General features: G+C 39.6%; 1 protein-coding gene across 1 annotated transcript; it reads right to left on the reverse strand.

The window, feature by feature from the left end:
* Positions 1–556: 556 nt before the first annotated feature.
* Positions 557–8,174, reverse strand: LOC117946843 (gastrin-releasing peptide receptor-like). The gene is made up of 4 exons (XM_034875258.1): positions 7,804–8,174; positions 3,935–4,286; positions 2,380–2,493; positions 557–1,706 (listed from the first exon to the last, which is right to left on the reverse strand). The coding sequence occupies exons 1-4, from the start codon at positions 8,172–8,174 to the stop codon at positions 1,425–1,427; spliced, it is 1,119 nt and encodes a 372-aa protein (XP_034731149.1). The 3' UTR covers positions 557–1,424.
* Between the last annotated feature and the right edge of the window lie 9,241 nt (positions 8,175–17,415).

A 17,415-nucleotide genomic window follows, 5' to 3' on the forward strand; every position in this document is an offset into this window, starting at 1 on the left:
ATGCACAGTCGGGAAGATTTTCTTTCCCGTCCTTACATCCAGCACGGGCCCCAGCTATGTCCACAGATACTGTATATAATATGAGCAAACCCGTTGTTTGTCTCCCAACATCAGCATTTTTCTTTAGCCAATGTTACAATGTTAGTGGAGTAGGTGGCCCAGATCTTAGAGGGCTATGCCTATACTCATAGAATCTGAAGTTACAATTTGTAACTATCTTTCTATTTCGTATCCACCCTCTCCGTGTTGTAAGCCTGCGTGATAGCCTCGCACAGCTAGTAAGACAGACACTGTTTTGAAAAGGCCGCTTCTTCAGAGTGTTCCCCATACTGTACAAACAGCTGATGTGTGTGCCTGATGTCTGCCGAGCATAAAATGTACTGTGATAACACATGCAATGAAAAGCCTCCTCCGTGTTGTTGTCATGTGGCGGGGGGAAAATAAACCTACAAAGGAAAAAAAAAAACGACCAAATTGAATTTGTTAGAACTTTCAGTGTGAATGAGGGGTTTGGCTGAAAGGCAGGACGCAAAACTGGTGAAAAATATGAAAAAATAAAAAAGGAATTGCTGTGTCATTGTGATCCTATCCTGTCCTATTCATGGTAGCCTACTCGTGGACATTGCGCCGTCATCACGTGATGTAGTAGGGTGGCCTGCCGTGATCATCCAGCATAAAGGCATCATTTCCTATCCTGGACTGGGACACGGTTTGATAAAGTACTTATTTGATTTTAACTTATCATTGCATAAGTGCAAAAGCAGCTTTAACACTCAACCTCAAAACCTTAGTGACTTGAAGCATGTAACATGACTAATTTTAACATTTACCAAATACCACCATCTTTTCTAGCTTTTCTAGACACATGTCACTCAGACTGCAAATGCCACTTTACTGTGTCCTTATGACAGCTATGTGATACAAAGATGTTACACCTTCTGCTTTGTAAAAACAGATGCCTGTGAATATAATCCAGGGAGCAAGATGTAATCAAAAAAACAATTTGTATTTCAAATGTAATGTATTTTCTAGGGAACCAGCTTGGAAAATGTCCAGATCCAGTGTTTTAAGAGTTTTATGCTTAATACTAATGCTACTTTGATGAACATTCTTGTAATTATAGTAATAATAGTAATAATAATAATGTTTCTCTCAAGTCCCCAGCCTTCATAGAATTGCAACATTTATACTCCTTTGGGTACAATCATTCCATTATAGAGTGTATCTTTATGCAGGGCTCCTATGTATAAGATGATTTGTGAAAACGTGTAAAGTACAAGTCAATGACTCAAAAGCAAAAAAAACAGATTGCTCTGAGGTTGCTTTTTTTAAATAATGCTCACGCAGCTTGTAAAATAAATAATCAAGTCTTTAGTAGTTAGTTAAGATATTTTACAAACCACTATTAAATGATATAAATAAGTTTACACACAATCCTCCTGATGGATCCGCCTGCCATTGATAATGCTTAGACTTGCCATAGACTGATGTGTGCTGCGGACAGACGTTACATGTGTGTTAAAATGAGTCGGGCTATGCAAGGAGCATTTGAGGATCACACAACAACAACAACACAGCTGCTGGTTGAACTGCTTCTGGAAGGTCTCGCTCAACAGGTAAAGGGCGAAGGGGTTGAGACAAGAGTTGGTGAAGGCCAGGATACGAGCTACGACGCTGCACACAAAGTGAAAAATTGAAGTGTCCACCTGGCGGGGAAGAGACAAGGTTGGGTTTACAAGATAGACAGACAAACATTAGAGGTGTGCCTATACTCTAATTCAGGATTTGGATATGAGCTCCAAACAGATTCAAACAGAATCGTAATTTACGTCCAAATGAGCTATAGTGGTTGTTTTCTGTCATTGGCTTTCAATTTTTTTTATCAGACACTCAAAACCAACTTTAAACTCACATAGATTTTGTTCCATTGTACAAACACACTATACAAAGTTTTTAACAAAAAAAAATCATGCAATATGGTAGAATGATATTAAGTATTTCTCCATAATAAAGCCTCCCTTTGGAGTATCCATTTACAACTTGACTATTAATTACACAGCTAATAATTGAAATTGTAAAATCAATTTGGTTTCATGGTTGAAATATGTTACAAATATTTTTTTAACTTATCCATATACGTAAAAAGAATACAAATGGCAGCAGAGAAAAATTTTATACAGTAAATTAATCAGGTTTTTTCAAACAAATTCCAGTATACTGTTGCACAGCCCCTTCCAATATTGTATAACTATGAATAAAGATCCAAAACAAATATTTTTTGTAAAATAAACAAATATGGATTGCAATTGTGTGTTACACTCCAAGACAGATGGAAAGAAATAAACATATTGGAAATTTAGAGAAGTGCTTTTCGTGTACCTGTGAGTAGTGATAGGAGCGGTATAAGTAGATTACGTGACAGGGAAGCCAACAGACCGCAAAGAGACCAACAAACACCAACACTGTTTTGGCCAATCGCTTCCTTGATTCAACCTGTTGGGTGTAGAAAATGTCTTGTTCAAAACCATTATATAAATATTAGTGATTGATTCACATTTAAAAAATATATAGTTTAGTGTATTTGGTATTTGGTGTTAGAAAGAAATCTATGAGGCGTTATTTTGGTAAGCCCCACGCAACTCCTAGGCAAGACCAGCCCTTCAATGGCATTCACAAACTACTATTGGTTAAGCGTCCATGCTTACGCAAGATAATGTAATCCGATTTGTTCAGGTCCTATCCCCCGACAAATTGGCTAGCCTAACTTATTCCTGCACTTCTCTTTTCATTGGTCTTATTTACAATACAACTGGCTGCCATTTAGCTGCCCTTGGCACCCTGCACATTCCCCAAATGCATGGAGACGCCACTTCAGCCAGAGTCCTGTTTTATCTGGATGATCTGATCATTATGGCTTTTTGAAGGGGGTTGGACAGAAACCTGTTGTGCGCTCTCTCACACCCCACTAAGACTTAGCCCTGGTGCTCTGAGCTCTGGGGAATCCTCCTTTCAAGCCTTTGTCACAAGCCTCTCTCAGGATGCTGTCACTGAAAACAGTGCTTCTCGCGCTGTCGGTTTCACCATCCTGCCTCTCCATTAAGGAAAACGGAAGTGTGGCCAACTTAAAGCCAAATCCTTCTTTTACACCAAAAGTTTAACTAGCTCCCCTTGGTCAAGGATATTCTCCCTCAAGGGTTTTCCCCCCCGTCTCATAGCAATGACGCAGAGGAGGCGTCCCAACAGTTCTGCCCAGTACGCGGGTTATCATCAAGCAGCACAGCAGCTGTTTGTTCACTACAGAGAGCGCTCCCAGAGCGCTTTGAAGGAGCGGCTGTACCACTGGCTGTGGGAGGCTATCACCCAAGCCTGTAGCACGGAGGGGGCAAAACCCCCTCAGGGCAATCTGGGCACACTCTACGAGAGCGAGATCAGCGTCCATGGCCCTTTTTAGGAGCATGGCGGTGGCTGATATCTGTGCAGCGGCCTCCTGGGCATCCCTGTGCTTGTTCATCCGCTTTTATCTGCGCAATATGTCCGAGTCCTCCATGACTCACTCTGCCCTATCCACAATCATCGACAAATTGGGTGGCTGTGAGGAATGCGAATGTTCTGCAGTCATTAACCATGATCACATGTGGGCTTTACAATCAGTATTATACCAATGCATAATCATTACTGATTTTGATCAAAATAAGCTATTATTCAAAACCTTAAACTGGTTCAGTGTGAATAGGAAGAGCAATTGGTCTATGTCCTGCTTGTAGACCTTGACCCAATAGCAACAGCTCTTAGAGGGCTACGTCTAAACTAATAGAATCTGGAGTTACAAAATGTAACTATTGTAAAGGTAACAATAAAACAATGGCCGCATGATCTGAGTATGTCCCAAATCTGGCAACGGCCCTGATAATTTGACTTTAGCTTGAATACTGGCCTGTCGTCTTGCATGCACATTCCCCTCCACAGGCAGGTTTGAGGCGCTCCTCGTCAGGCTGCGAGCAATGAAGGTGTAGTACACGGATATGACCAGCAGTGGAATGACGTAGAAAATGAGGAAGAAGGCCATTGAGTGGATCTTAGGGTGCAGATCCCCAGATGTGGGATAAGGGGCGCAGGTGACAAAGCTCTCATTAGTGGAGGTGACGTTGAAGGTATGGAGGTCAGAGAATACAGCCTCGGGGATAGCCAGGATCAGGGAAAAGAGCCAGATGAGCGCCGCCCGCAGGACAATACTGGTAGTGGTGCTTGATGTTTGGATGTCCAGAGGCTTCACGATGGCCCTGTACCTGATAGATAGATAGATAGATAGATAAATAAATAGATAGATAGATAGATAGATAGATAGATAGATAGATAGATAGATAGATAGATAGATAGATAGATAGATAGATAGATAATCAGTGGGTTATCAGTATGTTATACATCTTACTGTGAAAAGCCCCATTGACTCTCCCACCAGCAAGTGTTAAAAAGTACCATAAAAAGTGGTCCCTTTTTAACACTTGACACATTAAATGGTCAATTATGTCATGACTTGTGGTGTGGCAACATGCTCTTTAACCAGTGTTAACTAATTTATTGTCCACTTGGGGGCAGCAAAAACGTGATGAAAACATAACATTTACATATTTTCACCAGTTTAGATGACACGGTGAATGTGATAGCAAACATTTGCATACATTTTAAATCTTCTCTGGTGAATGCAAGTTAAAGGTCCTAAGACATGCTGTTTTTTGGATGCTTCTACATAGACCTTAGTCAGGACCCCCCATCTAAGGGTTGTCCCCCCCAAAATATAATTTAAACCATGCTGTGTATGGTAAATAATATAATGATGCATACTTAAAATATCTGTGTATGTAGTAAAAGAATCCAAACCCCCCAAAAAGCTTTTTAAGTTTAGAAACATTTATAGTCTCCCCTCCTTGTCTCCCAGTGGTTTGGTCCACTGTCCAGCTGACCACAGGAGAGAATGAGAAAACATAGAAATACGTGTGTGAACTGATATTCGGGTTAATATTGAAGATCTACAGGTTGTGTTTTGCTCAATATGATGTTAAGTGGCAGATCAGTATGTTTGCTGCAGTTAAATATAGTTATCCTCTGTCCCAGACAAAACCTAATATTTATGTGGAAGACACAAGATCATGTTCAAATTATATTATGATTGTGTGGTGAATCTATCAACCTAACTCATATTTATACATCTGACTTTAAAGATTTGTGTTGTCCATATAAAATGACAAAGAAAAGAAAAACAGAAATTAAATCCTTTTTTCAGTACACATCAAGTAAGTAGGCCTACAATAAGTCCTCATTAGAAGGGTCTGGATTTAGACGTGTTTTCTTAGAACTGAACTGCACCACACAACACAGGCTACTTTTCCTCCACATATTGATGAAGTTCTGTTCCTGTTTTTCATTTAATCCACACTTTCTGTATATCTTCATCTGTATTTATATTTTTCCATTACAAGTACTTGCTTTTTCAATATTATTTATGGTCACAGGTGAACATAACTTATATTGTAGTTACCTACTTTTGCATTATTACTTTAATTACATATTCAATTTAATTTAACGTCACTTACTTAAACTGCAATATTGTTTGGTTTTTTTTGTACTATGGCAACCGCACTTTACTTTACAATACCTTTATTTGACGCCACTTTACTTCAGTCTACCTTCTGCTCATTGTCTACTGTTTGCCTGTTTTTCTTGTGTGTTTACTTGTTTGTTTGTTTGTTTGTTTTTTGCTCTAATTGTAGAGAATGCTAATGTAACAAAGGTATTTCCCCGCTGTGGGATGAATAAAATATTATCTATGTATCTATCTATCTAGTAAATTTTTTATTAAAAACTGCAGATACTTTTAGTTGACAAATACAGTGGCAGGCATATGATAATAGCAAGATTTCTTTCTTTGGACGAGTGGCTGTAAAGACAAACCTTAAAAGCAAGTTTTTGCTCATGATCACTCAATTTCATGTTTGTAATAAGTTTTTATTTGAACCTGTAACTAAAAATGAGGGCCAGGGATTCATTATGGCACATAACAATAAAGACAGCTGTTGTTTGCAGTTATAGAAATTTTGAAGAAACGTCTGATCGCTAACCATCCAGCAAATACTCCAACCCACTATCATTCCAGAATATGACAAAGGGCTGCAATGTGAAATGCAAAGAAATGTGATTTGCATCAAAAAGCTTCAACATGACTATTTCCTGTGTTTTAATTTCTTATTTGTTGGTTGGTGAGTTATTGGCACTTGAACTCCACAGGTTTCATAAGTTGAATGGCAGGCTTCTACTCCTCGGGACGATTAAACTGAACTTTAAAGTATTAGTTCAACATTTTGGGAACAACGGTTATTCTTGTTAAGATTAACATGAGAAGACTCACACCACCTAACCCTCATAACTGCTTCTAATATGAAACTAAAACCAGCTGCCGGCTAAGCTTAGCAAAAAGAGTGGAAACAGAAGGAAACAGCTAGATTGGTTCTGTCCAAAGGTTACAAAAATGCCTTCCAGATCACTTATCAACACATCCTTTAATTAACAAAGAAGTGAATGATATAATGACTCTTCTCATCTGGCTCTTGGCAAGAATAAGTGTATATATTTCCCAAAATGTCAAACTTTTCTAAAACAGCTTCTGCAGGAGGAATCAAGGCTCAAATTTGACTATAGCGTGTTCACAGATTCCACACAGCTTCACCTACAAGTATGTCTGTGACAAGTTTGCAGTTTTGAAACTTGAAGCATAATGCTAATGTATACTTTACTTTATAGGTACAGCTGATATTTTCACTAAATGACTGCTTCAGTTTGGCAGCCGAGTTTTACAGGGTAATGGTAAAGTGAAAGAAGCAGCATGTTTGAAAATAAGCCAGAGCTGTAAACAATGTAAACAGACTCACATTTGCACAAGTGCTATTACAGTATGACAATAATAAGCCAAGTGACTTCCATTATGTAAATGGAAATCAATTTAACCTTGAATGTTAATCTTGCAACTCAACAAATACGTGCATCTAATGGCCATGGGACTCCAAGGATCAGTTATTTGACTTAAACATTATTATTAGTTAAACAAAGCTTAAGTAACAAGATCAATTAACTCACCAAATTATGTTTTTCACAATATTCTTTCCATCTCCTTTCTCTCAGAAGGTTATTTGTTCATGGCAGCAGAACGGTCTGACAGTGAGAGATGATGAGGATTGGGCGAGAAACAAATAACTATATAATAAATAAGTGGTCTGATGTGGAAAAATAAATAGAGGGAGAACAAAAAACATGTGCGCGCACACGTAGGTGCCTAAAACAAGATTTCCCACAGGAAGTTATCACCTGACTATTGATCGAGATTTTTCTTTCTCGGGGTTTAAACGTATGATTACTGTGCTACATTCAAGCATCATCAGCATATTTTACATGAAACTTAGTGTGACAGTGATACTCTTTTGTCAACAAAACCAGCAAAGTCATCTTTTCAAACGTTGCAATTACAAAACTGGCAGCAGTATATTGATTTCTTAGCAATTGATTAGGCTTATGTATCATCTTATGTATGATGGTACACGTCAGCAGCCTTAAACAGAAGCAGCTCTGTTGTGCGTAATACTCAATACATGGTTACATATTTGATTTTATTATAATAATAAAACATTTAGTTTGCACATGTGGCCTGTTACGACAAAAAAAAAAAGGACATTTGCATAATGTGTCTGCCGTGTGGCGGTTTTAAAGTATTTATAGGGTCTAAGAAATATGCTATAAACAGAAACCGTAGCCTACCTGTCAGCGGAAAGGGCCGTGAGAGTGAACACAGACACCCCAACCGAGGTGAGCTGAATGAAGGGGATGACTTTACAGCCCACTCTCCCGAACAGCCACTCCTCTGACAGGTAGCGGCTGGCATCCACCGGAGCGCAGGTCACCAGCAGTAAAACATCCCCGAGCGCAAGGCTCGACATGAAGAGATTCGGCACATTGCGGATGGATTTGGCAGAGCAAAACGTCTTGATGAGCGTGATGTTGCCAATTAGCCCCAAAACGCTTATTACACCGTAAATTGAAGCGATGATCACGCCGGTGAACCACATCGTCCGTGCCGTTCCTTGGAGAGCAGTGACGCTGCGCGACGCGTTTGGGTCCAGATGGTCCATCTCTCCCACCGTTACACCAACTAACCGCTCATCACATGTGTCAAACGGACAGGTCCTCTGGGGTTTCAGAAAAAAATATAATGTTGACAATGGATGTCCAACTTTAGAGTTGAGTGCACGTCCTCCTCAGTGTTTGAAAGTGGGGATCCGCTATTGGGGGGGTGTCAGCCTCTGCGCTCCACGTACCAATCAAGATGTGCTAAATTCATATGTGTGTATGTGGCATTGAATTTTAGAAAAAAGTCTCTCAATCGAGACTATTGATTGTCAGAGTTCTAGTAGTGCAATCCTAAATTCAGCACAGCACTCAATGTGATCTGCAAAGGGGGATTACTCAATCAAAACAATTAACTAATTTTTCAAATGTAAATAAATCCATCAATGAATACATCGTGGCCATGAAAACAAAAAGGTTCCTTTATCATTGCTTGGACCAAGACAATCAACATGCAAAAACCTGTTGTCAAATGTATTGTTGATATTGTCCCCTCACCATACCACCCCCTCTCTTACGCCCCTTCATCTTGCACAGGCATGCTCTTGCCCCTGTCTGTCTCCTGCACGCTCTATATTGCACAACTGTCAAATTCCGTTATACCTTAGCAGTGTACAGTAAATCTGCTTGAAAGCTGATTCGTTCTGAGTTGTACCTGCTACCAGCTAAATTGGACAGTAGGCCTATGTGCGTTTGGTTGCTCAACATTGTGAGGAAATTGAATTGTTCCCCATCTGGCCTGCATCTATCCATTTGACAAAGCTTGCAATAATACCACAAAACTATATGTACTGCATCTAATGTATGTGTGTAAGTATGGCAGAAAGTGTTCAAAATGGGCAAAAAAACAAAATAAAAAATACAGATTAGATATCTAATCCTAAATTTCCTTTTACCACTGCCATGTCTATCTATCTATCTATCTATCTATCTATCTATCTATCTATCTATCTATCTATCTGTCTGTCTGTCTGTCTGTCTGTCTATAAAGGGCTTCAGTCTCTTTTGCAGCAGGATACTTTATTAGAATTCAATATCTAGTCACAAGTAGCTTTGAGGGAGGATCATGCACATGGGTCGGGATGGCAGTACAGTAAATTAAGCAAATTTTATTTACAACAAAGATTAGGCAACATCATAAATTATATTTTAACAACATTTTGTTTTGAAACATGCAGGTTCCCATTAAGTATGCTATTTGAGAGCCTGAGAGGAAATAAGGTCAGAATGCAAAAAATAAAAAATAGTGCAATTTTGTCAGGGTCACGAACAAGGTCATGGCAGTGTTATGTTTTACAATCTTGGAGTTTAATGTATCTAAAACAAAAAATGTTCCCATTGATATGAAATTTGACAGAGATAATGTCATTGATGCTAAAGAGAGCTGAAATTCAAACTGTGTTTGGCAATCAATTACCATGGCATGTAAATACAGAGATGGTTGCCAAGCGTGGGAGTGCACTTCTGCAATGTAATTGCAGTGCAGTTATTGTTAGTGGTCTCAGCAATCTATTATTGAATCATTCGACCTTTTAGCTTTTATGCCGGATGCACAGTATGACCATGAAAGACCAAAATATTGGGAAAGTACTGTGAAAATACAGTGACCCTCATTTATGAGCCTAATATCAGTTTTTAGCCTGCCAAATAAGACACGTTACTGTAAATTAAACTGAGATGTCAAGGTTTCAATCTCCACCTCGGAAAAGTGGCGCTTCTTAGTCGGATTATATCCTAAATAGGTAGGGGCGAGGCCTCAAAGCCAAGAATATATTGGGGCATGATATTTAAATAATGATTGTTTTCAGCTACTGCGTGTATCAGTGTACGACGTTAGGTTTATAAATGAGGGCCCTGACCCTACGGAGATTGTCGGTGTGAAAAAGAAAGACTTCTTACCTGAGAAAATTGATGAGTATCTTGAGTCTATCAAAACACAGAGAGGGAATCAGAGCATTGTGATGCTTTACCTGTTGTCAAAAGTAAACATTATTCCAACAGTTTATTTACTCTGCTATCCTTCTGTGTAGATTCTTTATTCATGTCCACTGTTTTGTGTTTTTCGGCTAGACCATAGGACCAGCCATACAACCTCAAAACTCTGTAACTCTGTGACTGAGTGATGAAGTTCCATGATTGGTCAGAATGAGTGTGATGACATGGTGGTATTTCCCTGTGTTAAAACAAGGTAAAGTCTGCACAGCAGTTAAATGCTTGTTATAAAAAAATTATTAGTGCAGAATCCGGTTAACAACGTTTCAGGTCAAATTTTGGCCTTTTTTTAGGTGTGAGGGCCGAAACGTTTGCCTGATTTATGTTTTGCAGACTTCACCGTATTCGAACATTTACTTTTGTCCCACGCCACAGCAACTACATGGATGTGGACAACATGGTCTTTTTTGATTTCTCCATTGCCCATTACCTTTCGAACTGAAGAAGCATGACACAGGCTTTTACCACTGCTATCGCCCATCAATCAGCTGATTAACTTCCTCAATACAGAGTGGATGTTGTTGTTGCTGCTGCTGCCCTTGTTTCAACCACTGCACGGGCTAGCAGCACCGGCAGAGTAGGCTGCACATCTGCATGTAGCCTACTCTGCTTGGTCCTCTGTTTTGCAGCAACTTTGCCTGACAAGCCTTGGAGGTTCAACCGGATGTGTTGCCATCTGTCGAATGCTACGACGAGTGGCAACCAATGATGTTCTAAAAAAGTATAGCCTGTAGGCAGAAAGGCAAAGAAGGCCTTTCAGGACCTGACAATCTCCGGCCTCCCAGAAAAACGTTCTGCTGTAAAAATGCTGATTTTTGTGGTGAGGACGTAGAAGAGGTTTTCTTCTGAAGACCATGTTTGTACTTGTATCTCTTTATAGTGGAATGGTGTTTCACAACTCCAGTGTCTGCCAGGTCTTTCTGGATGGATCATGCAGTCAAACGTAGGTTTGGACTTGCTTTTCTCACAATCCTTCGAGCTGTTCTGTCTGATATTTTTCTTGATCTTCCAGATCTTACTTTAACTTCCACTGTTCCTGATGACTGTCACTTCTTAATTACATTCCTAACATAGGAAATTGGCATCTTAAAACACTTTGCTATCTTCTTATAGCCTTCTCCTGCTTTGTAAGCATCAACTATTTTCAGTTTTAGTTTCCTAGACAACTGCTTAGAAGAAGCCATGATGCTGATGGTTGGGGCAAGGTCAGATGAGTCTGGGCATTTAAAACCATAAGATTGACATCACCTGGTCTTTCAAGACAATGATTGAGAACAATCCATGACGCTGTCAGGTCTCAGCTTTCCAAAGGGGGCGATGCATGCTAGAAACTCTGCAGGGTTTCCAAACTTTTTCAGACGTCACTTTTTTTGTTTTCTGTTATTTTTAAAGTGGAAATAAAAATCTACCTTTTTGTGATATTTTATACAAATGTAAATTTGAGAGATTTTTTCATCTTTTCTTGGCTTCTTCATGCATATTAATACACATTGTTAATCCAGACTGAAAACATTACCGTCTACAGCCGTGAGAGGGCGCTATAGGCTTGTGACAACCACAGTGAATGCTGCTCCTAAAAACAACTGAGAATGACTGAACACAAACAAAATGCCCACAAAAAGAAAATCCTATTCTACAGATCACAAACTCCAGGTAGTAAAATATGCAGCCGAAAACACTAATCGAGCAGCAGAAATAAAGTTTGGTGTGAGTCAGAAACACGCTGAACAACACGCTGCTGGGAGAGGCTTGTTAAATGGTATAGTCACTTCTCCACACCCTGATAGTTGATCTGTGTGCTATTGTATAGTTGACAGGCACCTACTGTATTCAGCTTGTTGTCCCGTGTGTGCTAAATGCTAAATGCTCATGTGTTACTTATATATGAATTAAAAAGCAGTACTTTATCATTCCTAATGCATCTTGTCCAACTACTTGTGCACTATGATGTGTCTTCATGAACAGTAAAACTGATTCTGATTCTTGTATACATATTTTTTGCTTTCCCGCAGTCAAAAAGTAACATTCCCAGAACGTTATGGGAAAAATTGTTAGCTGGGACGACACTGTGTGTGTTTTTGTGTCTTCCTGCTCCTATCTGTCGCTCTCTCTTCAGACACAAATGAATGTATGGAACATGTACTAATTTTAGAAAAAGCAATCACAGCAAAACTCGGTTATTTCTAAATAAATATACTGGATTGACAGGTTTGGATATTTTGTGATGTAAAAGTCTAGGGAATTGAAACTAGCAACAGCAGGGAGATGGGGTACTTTGGTAGCTTACTCATCCCTAAATAAAAGGATGTTTGTTATTTATTGTGTAGAGGCAGTCTTTTGCAATGTGTTCATCACACATGTTTATATTGCGATAACAATGGAAATACAGTTTAGCTACACTACTGAACATTGACATGTAGGCCTAATTTATATTCACATTATTGACACCACCACTGTATATCTTTGTAACAATTTGGCCATAATAAAGCACACTGACCTCACAGCTATACAGTAAAGGTTTGACCAAGTCTTGTTTTCTGACCATGGCTGGAAAAACATACGGCATTTCAACTTTTCTGTTTGTGCTATGTTACTAATATGTGTTGTTTGTAATATTGTAAGCTGCAACAACCCTGGTAGGGATAAAACTATGATTAAAAAAGAAAAAAACTGAAGCTTTATTGCAGAAATACAACTTGATGAGAGCATTCCTCGCCTCACACCCAATGTGGGTTGCAATGTAGCCCACTGTCACCCTTAATGGGATAGTGGGGTTATAAAATGGATTCATCAAAATGACTGCTGTTGCCAAAATTGATTTTGAGACATTACTAAGAGTCTATAGCCATGCCAAGCCATGCTCTGTGAGCTGAGTTATAGCTGTGCTTTGAGCTGATTACTGTTGTTAGAATGTTAAAATGCTCACTGTGTTGATGTTTAACAGGTTATGTGTGTGCTAAGTGTCTCAGTTTAGCATGCTAACATTTGCTAATTAGCACTGAACACAAGTACAGATGAGGCTGATGGAAATGCAGCTGATGGAAAAGCAAAATTCTTGGACCAATTAACATTTTGATCAGAAGATGGCAGTAGATTACAGGTAAAGGAATCATCAAAGTTGTTGCAATTCATCCTGAAGGGGACACAAATGTGTGAAGTATCCATCCAAAGCTCTTACATGATATAAAACTACATGCTGAGAATCTGTGCTCAGTTCAGGTCCAGTCATTTAAAACTTTGACCCATGTAGTCCAAACATGATTTAATGCATTAACCGGATAGTGAGTCAATTTGTACTTGTGGGAGGGCTGTGAGATGTGGTGTTTTGACTGGCTGACTTGTTGGGTTTACCTGATATCCTGCTTGGTCGACATACTGTAATTACCCAGCGTGTTCCTGTAGAAAGTAATGTCTCTATGGATCCTGCGCTGCCTCAGGATAATACAACTTCACAGGTAACAAAAAGGGCTGACAGGCCATCAGCAGGCAATCAAGCCGAGAAATGATCCATGAAAGACCCCTTAAAGGTTATGCAATTTACTTCCACAAAGACATTACAGATACAGGGAAACAATAATGACCAGTATCCAGCAGGGTGTAAGATGCCACAGTGGGAGAACATTCATAATCCCTGTTTTTCTCTGTGGCTTGGCAAGAGATTCCAGGCCATGTACATTCTTTAATTGTGTGAGATAGTAAATAAAAGGTGGGGTCCCGAGTCATTATGTGGAGGCAAGATTAGACTGCCAGGAGCACAAGAGTCAAAAATTGGATTAAGTGTTACGTAGCGTAGAAGGAGGGGATGAGAAACAGAAAAAAAAACCTGGAGGTGAGAAGGTGGGCTGGGTAAACTACAAACTGTATACACACAACATATTTACAACAATAAAAAAAGGACTTCCTTTCGTTGACACAGTGAGCTGCTCTCTCCTCTCCCTTTCCATTTATGTGCATCCCGTCCCAGAAATGCCTGTTACTAAGCTAACTCTGGGGTCCAGTCCTTACATTTTTCCCATTATATTTCCTTGGATTAGGATGGCACCAAGACCTTGATTGCAGCTGTCGCCGTGGTCCTGCTGCACTACACCCTGCTATGGTGTGCGGTGCCCTGCAGCGTCCTGCTGTGTCTTGTTGTGCCACGCTACATACTGTAACGCCCTGCAGCACCCTGCTATGACATGACCTACTACAACAATTTTTTTACGTATTCATCACGTCCCCAACCAGCACCGTCAGACACCGCCATAAAGAGCCTGGGTCTGGCCGGGGTTTCTTCCTAAAAGGGAGTTTTTCCTCGCCACTGTCGCAAGATGCTTGCTCTTAGGGGAATGTTGGGACTTTATAAATTATATTTTGGTCTAGACCTACTCTATCTGTAAAGTGTCTTGAGATAACTCTTGTTGTGATTTGATACTACAAATAAAATTGAGTTGAATTGAACAATACTGTATATATACGAACATATACCTGTGCATGGCTAGAAAAAGCAAAGATCATTATTTATTAAGGGAAAGGTTACCCTTGTAAACACAAAATGTCATGTAAATATCAAGCAAAAAGTTAAATGACGCTCTCACTGTGATCTTGCTGCCTAATCTTTCATCAGATTCTCAAAGTTCAACTATCTTTTGTGACAGTGCCCTGACTGCAGTGTGGTGTATCACAAAATGCTGTATTGAACCTTTTTTTAAAGATTAGTTAGTGGCATTTCATGCCTTATCAGATAGGACAGCTTTAGACAAATGATAGATGAATAGATGGAAGGGGAGAGAGAGGGGTAACTACATGCAGTAAAGGGCCGCAGGTCAGAATCCAACCGGCGACTGCTGCTTCAAGGTGGAAGCCTCTGTGTATAAGTCACGCTCTACTAGGTGAGCAAGCCAGGTGCCCCATATTCAAACTCTTGCACATAAAGTTGCAAATTATTCTGCAGCACATATTGGGAAATTCTCTTGTTACAGCAGCAGTTTTCCACAGTAAAACACAAACCAACAAACAACAGTCAACCAATGGACATTGTGCAAAAAGAACTGAATGACTGTAGACTGGCATTATATAATATGTTTTGTAAAGTGAGGTGGCATAGTATAAAAAATGTTGCAATGTAAGTAAGTAAGTGATGTGAAATTAAAGTGAATAATATGTAATTAAATAATATAGCCATAAGGAACCATAATATGAATTATATTGAAGTGTAACCTAAATATAAATAATATTGAAAAAGTAGGTACTCATAATGGAAAAATATAAATACAGATGATAAAAATATACATGGAGCTAAGGTGTGTGGTGGGTAATTGAAACAGGAACAGAAACTACAACATTAACAGGTGGTGCAGGTGTTTTAGAGTCTGACACCGTGGGTGAATCACCCCGTAGTGTCATGTAGGGCGTGTGAGCTAACATCCTTCTCTCCCCCACTTTCTCTATGGAGTCCAGAGGACAGTCCAGGACAGACGTCGCTCTCCTGATCAGTGTATTGAGTTGCCCCCCCCTCAAGCAGACCACAGCATGAAGGATGGCAGAAGCCACCACAGAGTCATAAAAAGTCCTGAGGAGAGTCCTGCACACTCCGAAGGACCTGAGTCTCCTCAGCAGATGGAGACGACTCTGGTCCTTCTTGCAGAGTGCATGGGTGTTATCAGTCCAGTTCAGTTTATTGTTCAGGTGAACACCCAGGAATTTGTAGCTCTCCACTACCTGAATGTCCGATCCCTGGATGCTCACCGGTGAGAAGTTGGATGTTTTCCTCCTAAAGTTGAAAATCATCTTCTTTGTCTCGCTGGTGTTAAGCTGAAGCTGGTAGAGCTCACACCACCTGACAAAGTCCCTGATAACCGTCTTGTATTCCAGATCGTTCCCCTCAGAAACACATCCAACAACGACTGTGTCATCGGAGAACTTCTGGATGTGGCAGTGGGTGGGGTTGTGAGTGAAGTCAGAGGTGTAGAGGGTGAAAAGGAAGGGGGAGAGCACTGTACCCTGAGTGGTAGAAGAAGAGGGCGAGGGGGCAGAGTCAAATCTAATATACAAGAATATGTTATCCATGTTTGAAAGTTGGTCATATTTAATATCACACTTATTTGTGTCGTAAATTAGCTTTTACTTTTTTGAGTGTCGATTGATCAGAAAGTCAAATCACAAACTTTTACCACATTTGGCCAAGGGACATAACATTATCAGTACAACCAACTGTATCAAACCTTACAGTTAATTAACACTATGATGACACACATTTTATTAAAGTGTTCCAGTAAGCCATGTTAGTGTGACACTGAGACACTAATATCAGGACCTTGAAACGGAAACAGCTAAAGGGAATGAAATCTTATTTACACCGGTGTTTTTCTTACTGTGACATGTAAAAAATTTCTTCTGTGAAAAAGGCCTCTTCAGAAGGCTTTCACAGCAGTTTTAGTAATTATTTTTCTACCTATGATAATTGAGTACAAAAGTTGATGTATCATCAAGGGAGGAACACAATGGAATTCATGCAAAACATTTCACCAGCTCTAGCCCTGCACAGATGTGGCCATCTGTTAGGTCTAAACTCAGACTCCTAGTTTCTCACTTACACTGTTATTTAATTAATCTTTGAATAGACCCAGGAAAGACATCAAGAAAACAGGCTTGACACAGAGATAAGTTTTTACTCGTCTGCAGAGGAGGAGAGGAGGAGAAGACACGAGCGAACTCGTGTCTCCTCAAAATCCGCTCAACTCTCTTTTCTCACCTCCTCTAACAGTCCGTCTTTATTACATTTTTTTTGGTTGCTAAGCAATGCAGGTGTCCTGGTACAGGATGCAACAATGTCTGCAAAAGTTTGCAGCTTGTTGCATGCTAGGTTAGATTCGTTGTTTGGTCTGTGACCGGAGTGTGACCCAGATAGCAGTGCGGTTACCAAAACACACATTATAACAACATCATTTGTTTCACAATAGTTTGCTTCACTCGCTATAAGATTTATAAAACATTCTTTATACGAAAATAGCTTCTAGATATATGAAATATTCTTTTATGCAAAAATAGCTTCTACACCATCTGGTTGCCAGTGGTTTCAGCTGACTAATATGGGAGACAAAGACACAAACTATCATGCAAAACATCTATAGTTGTTCTGAATGTTCTGAAACAGAAATAACAGAAACTAACTGGGCGTGGTCAGAGTGTCTGTGTTTAATTTATCTTTGAAAAATACAGTTATGAGATGCTTTTGGCAACCAAATTAATTTTTTGGTTTGATTGAATAAATGA

This window comes from Etheostoma cragini, chromosome 1 (assembly GCF_013103735.1).
Source record: "Etheostoma cragini isolate CJK2018 chromosome 1, CSU_Ecrag_1.0, whole genome shotgun sequence".
In the NCBI taxonomy this organism is placed as follows: domain Eukaryota; kingdom Metazoa; phylum Chordata; class Actinopteri; order Perciformes; family Percidae; genus Etheostoma; species Etheostoma cragini.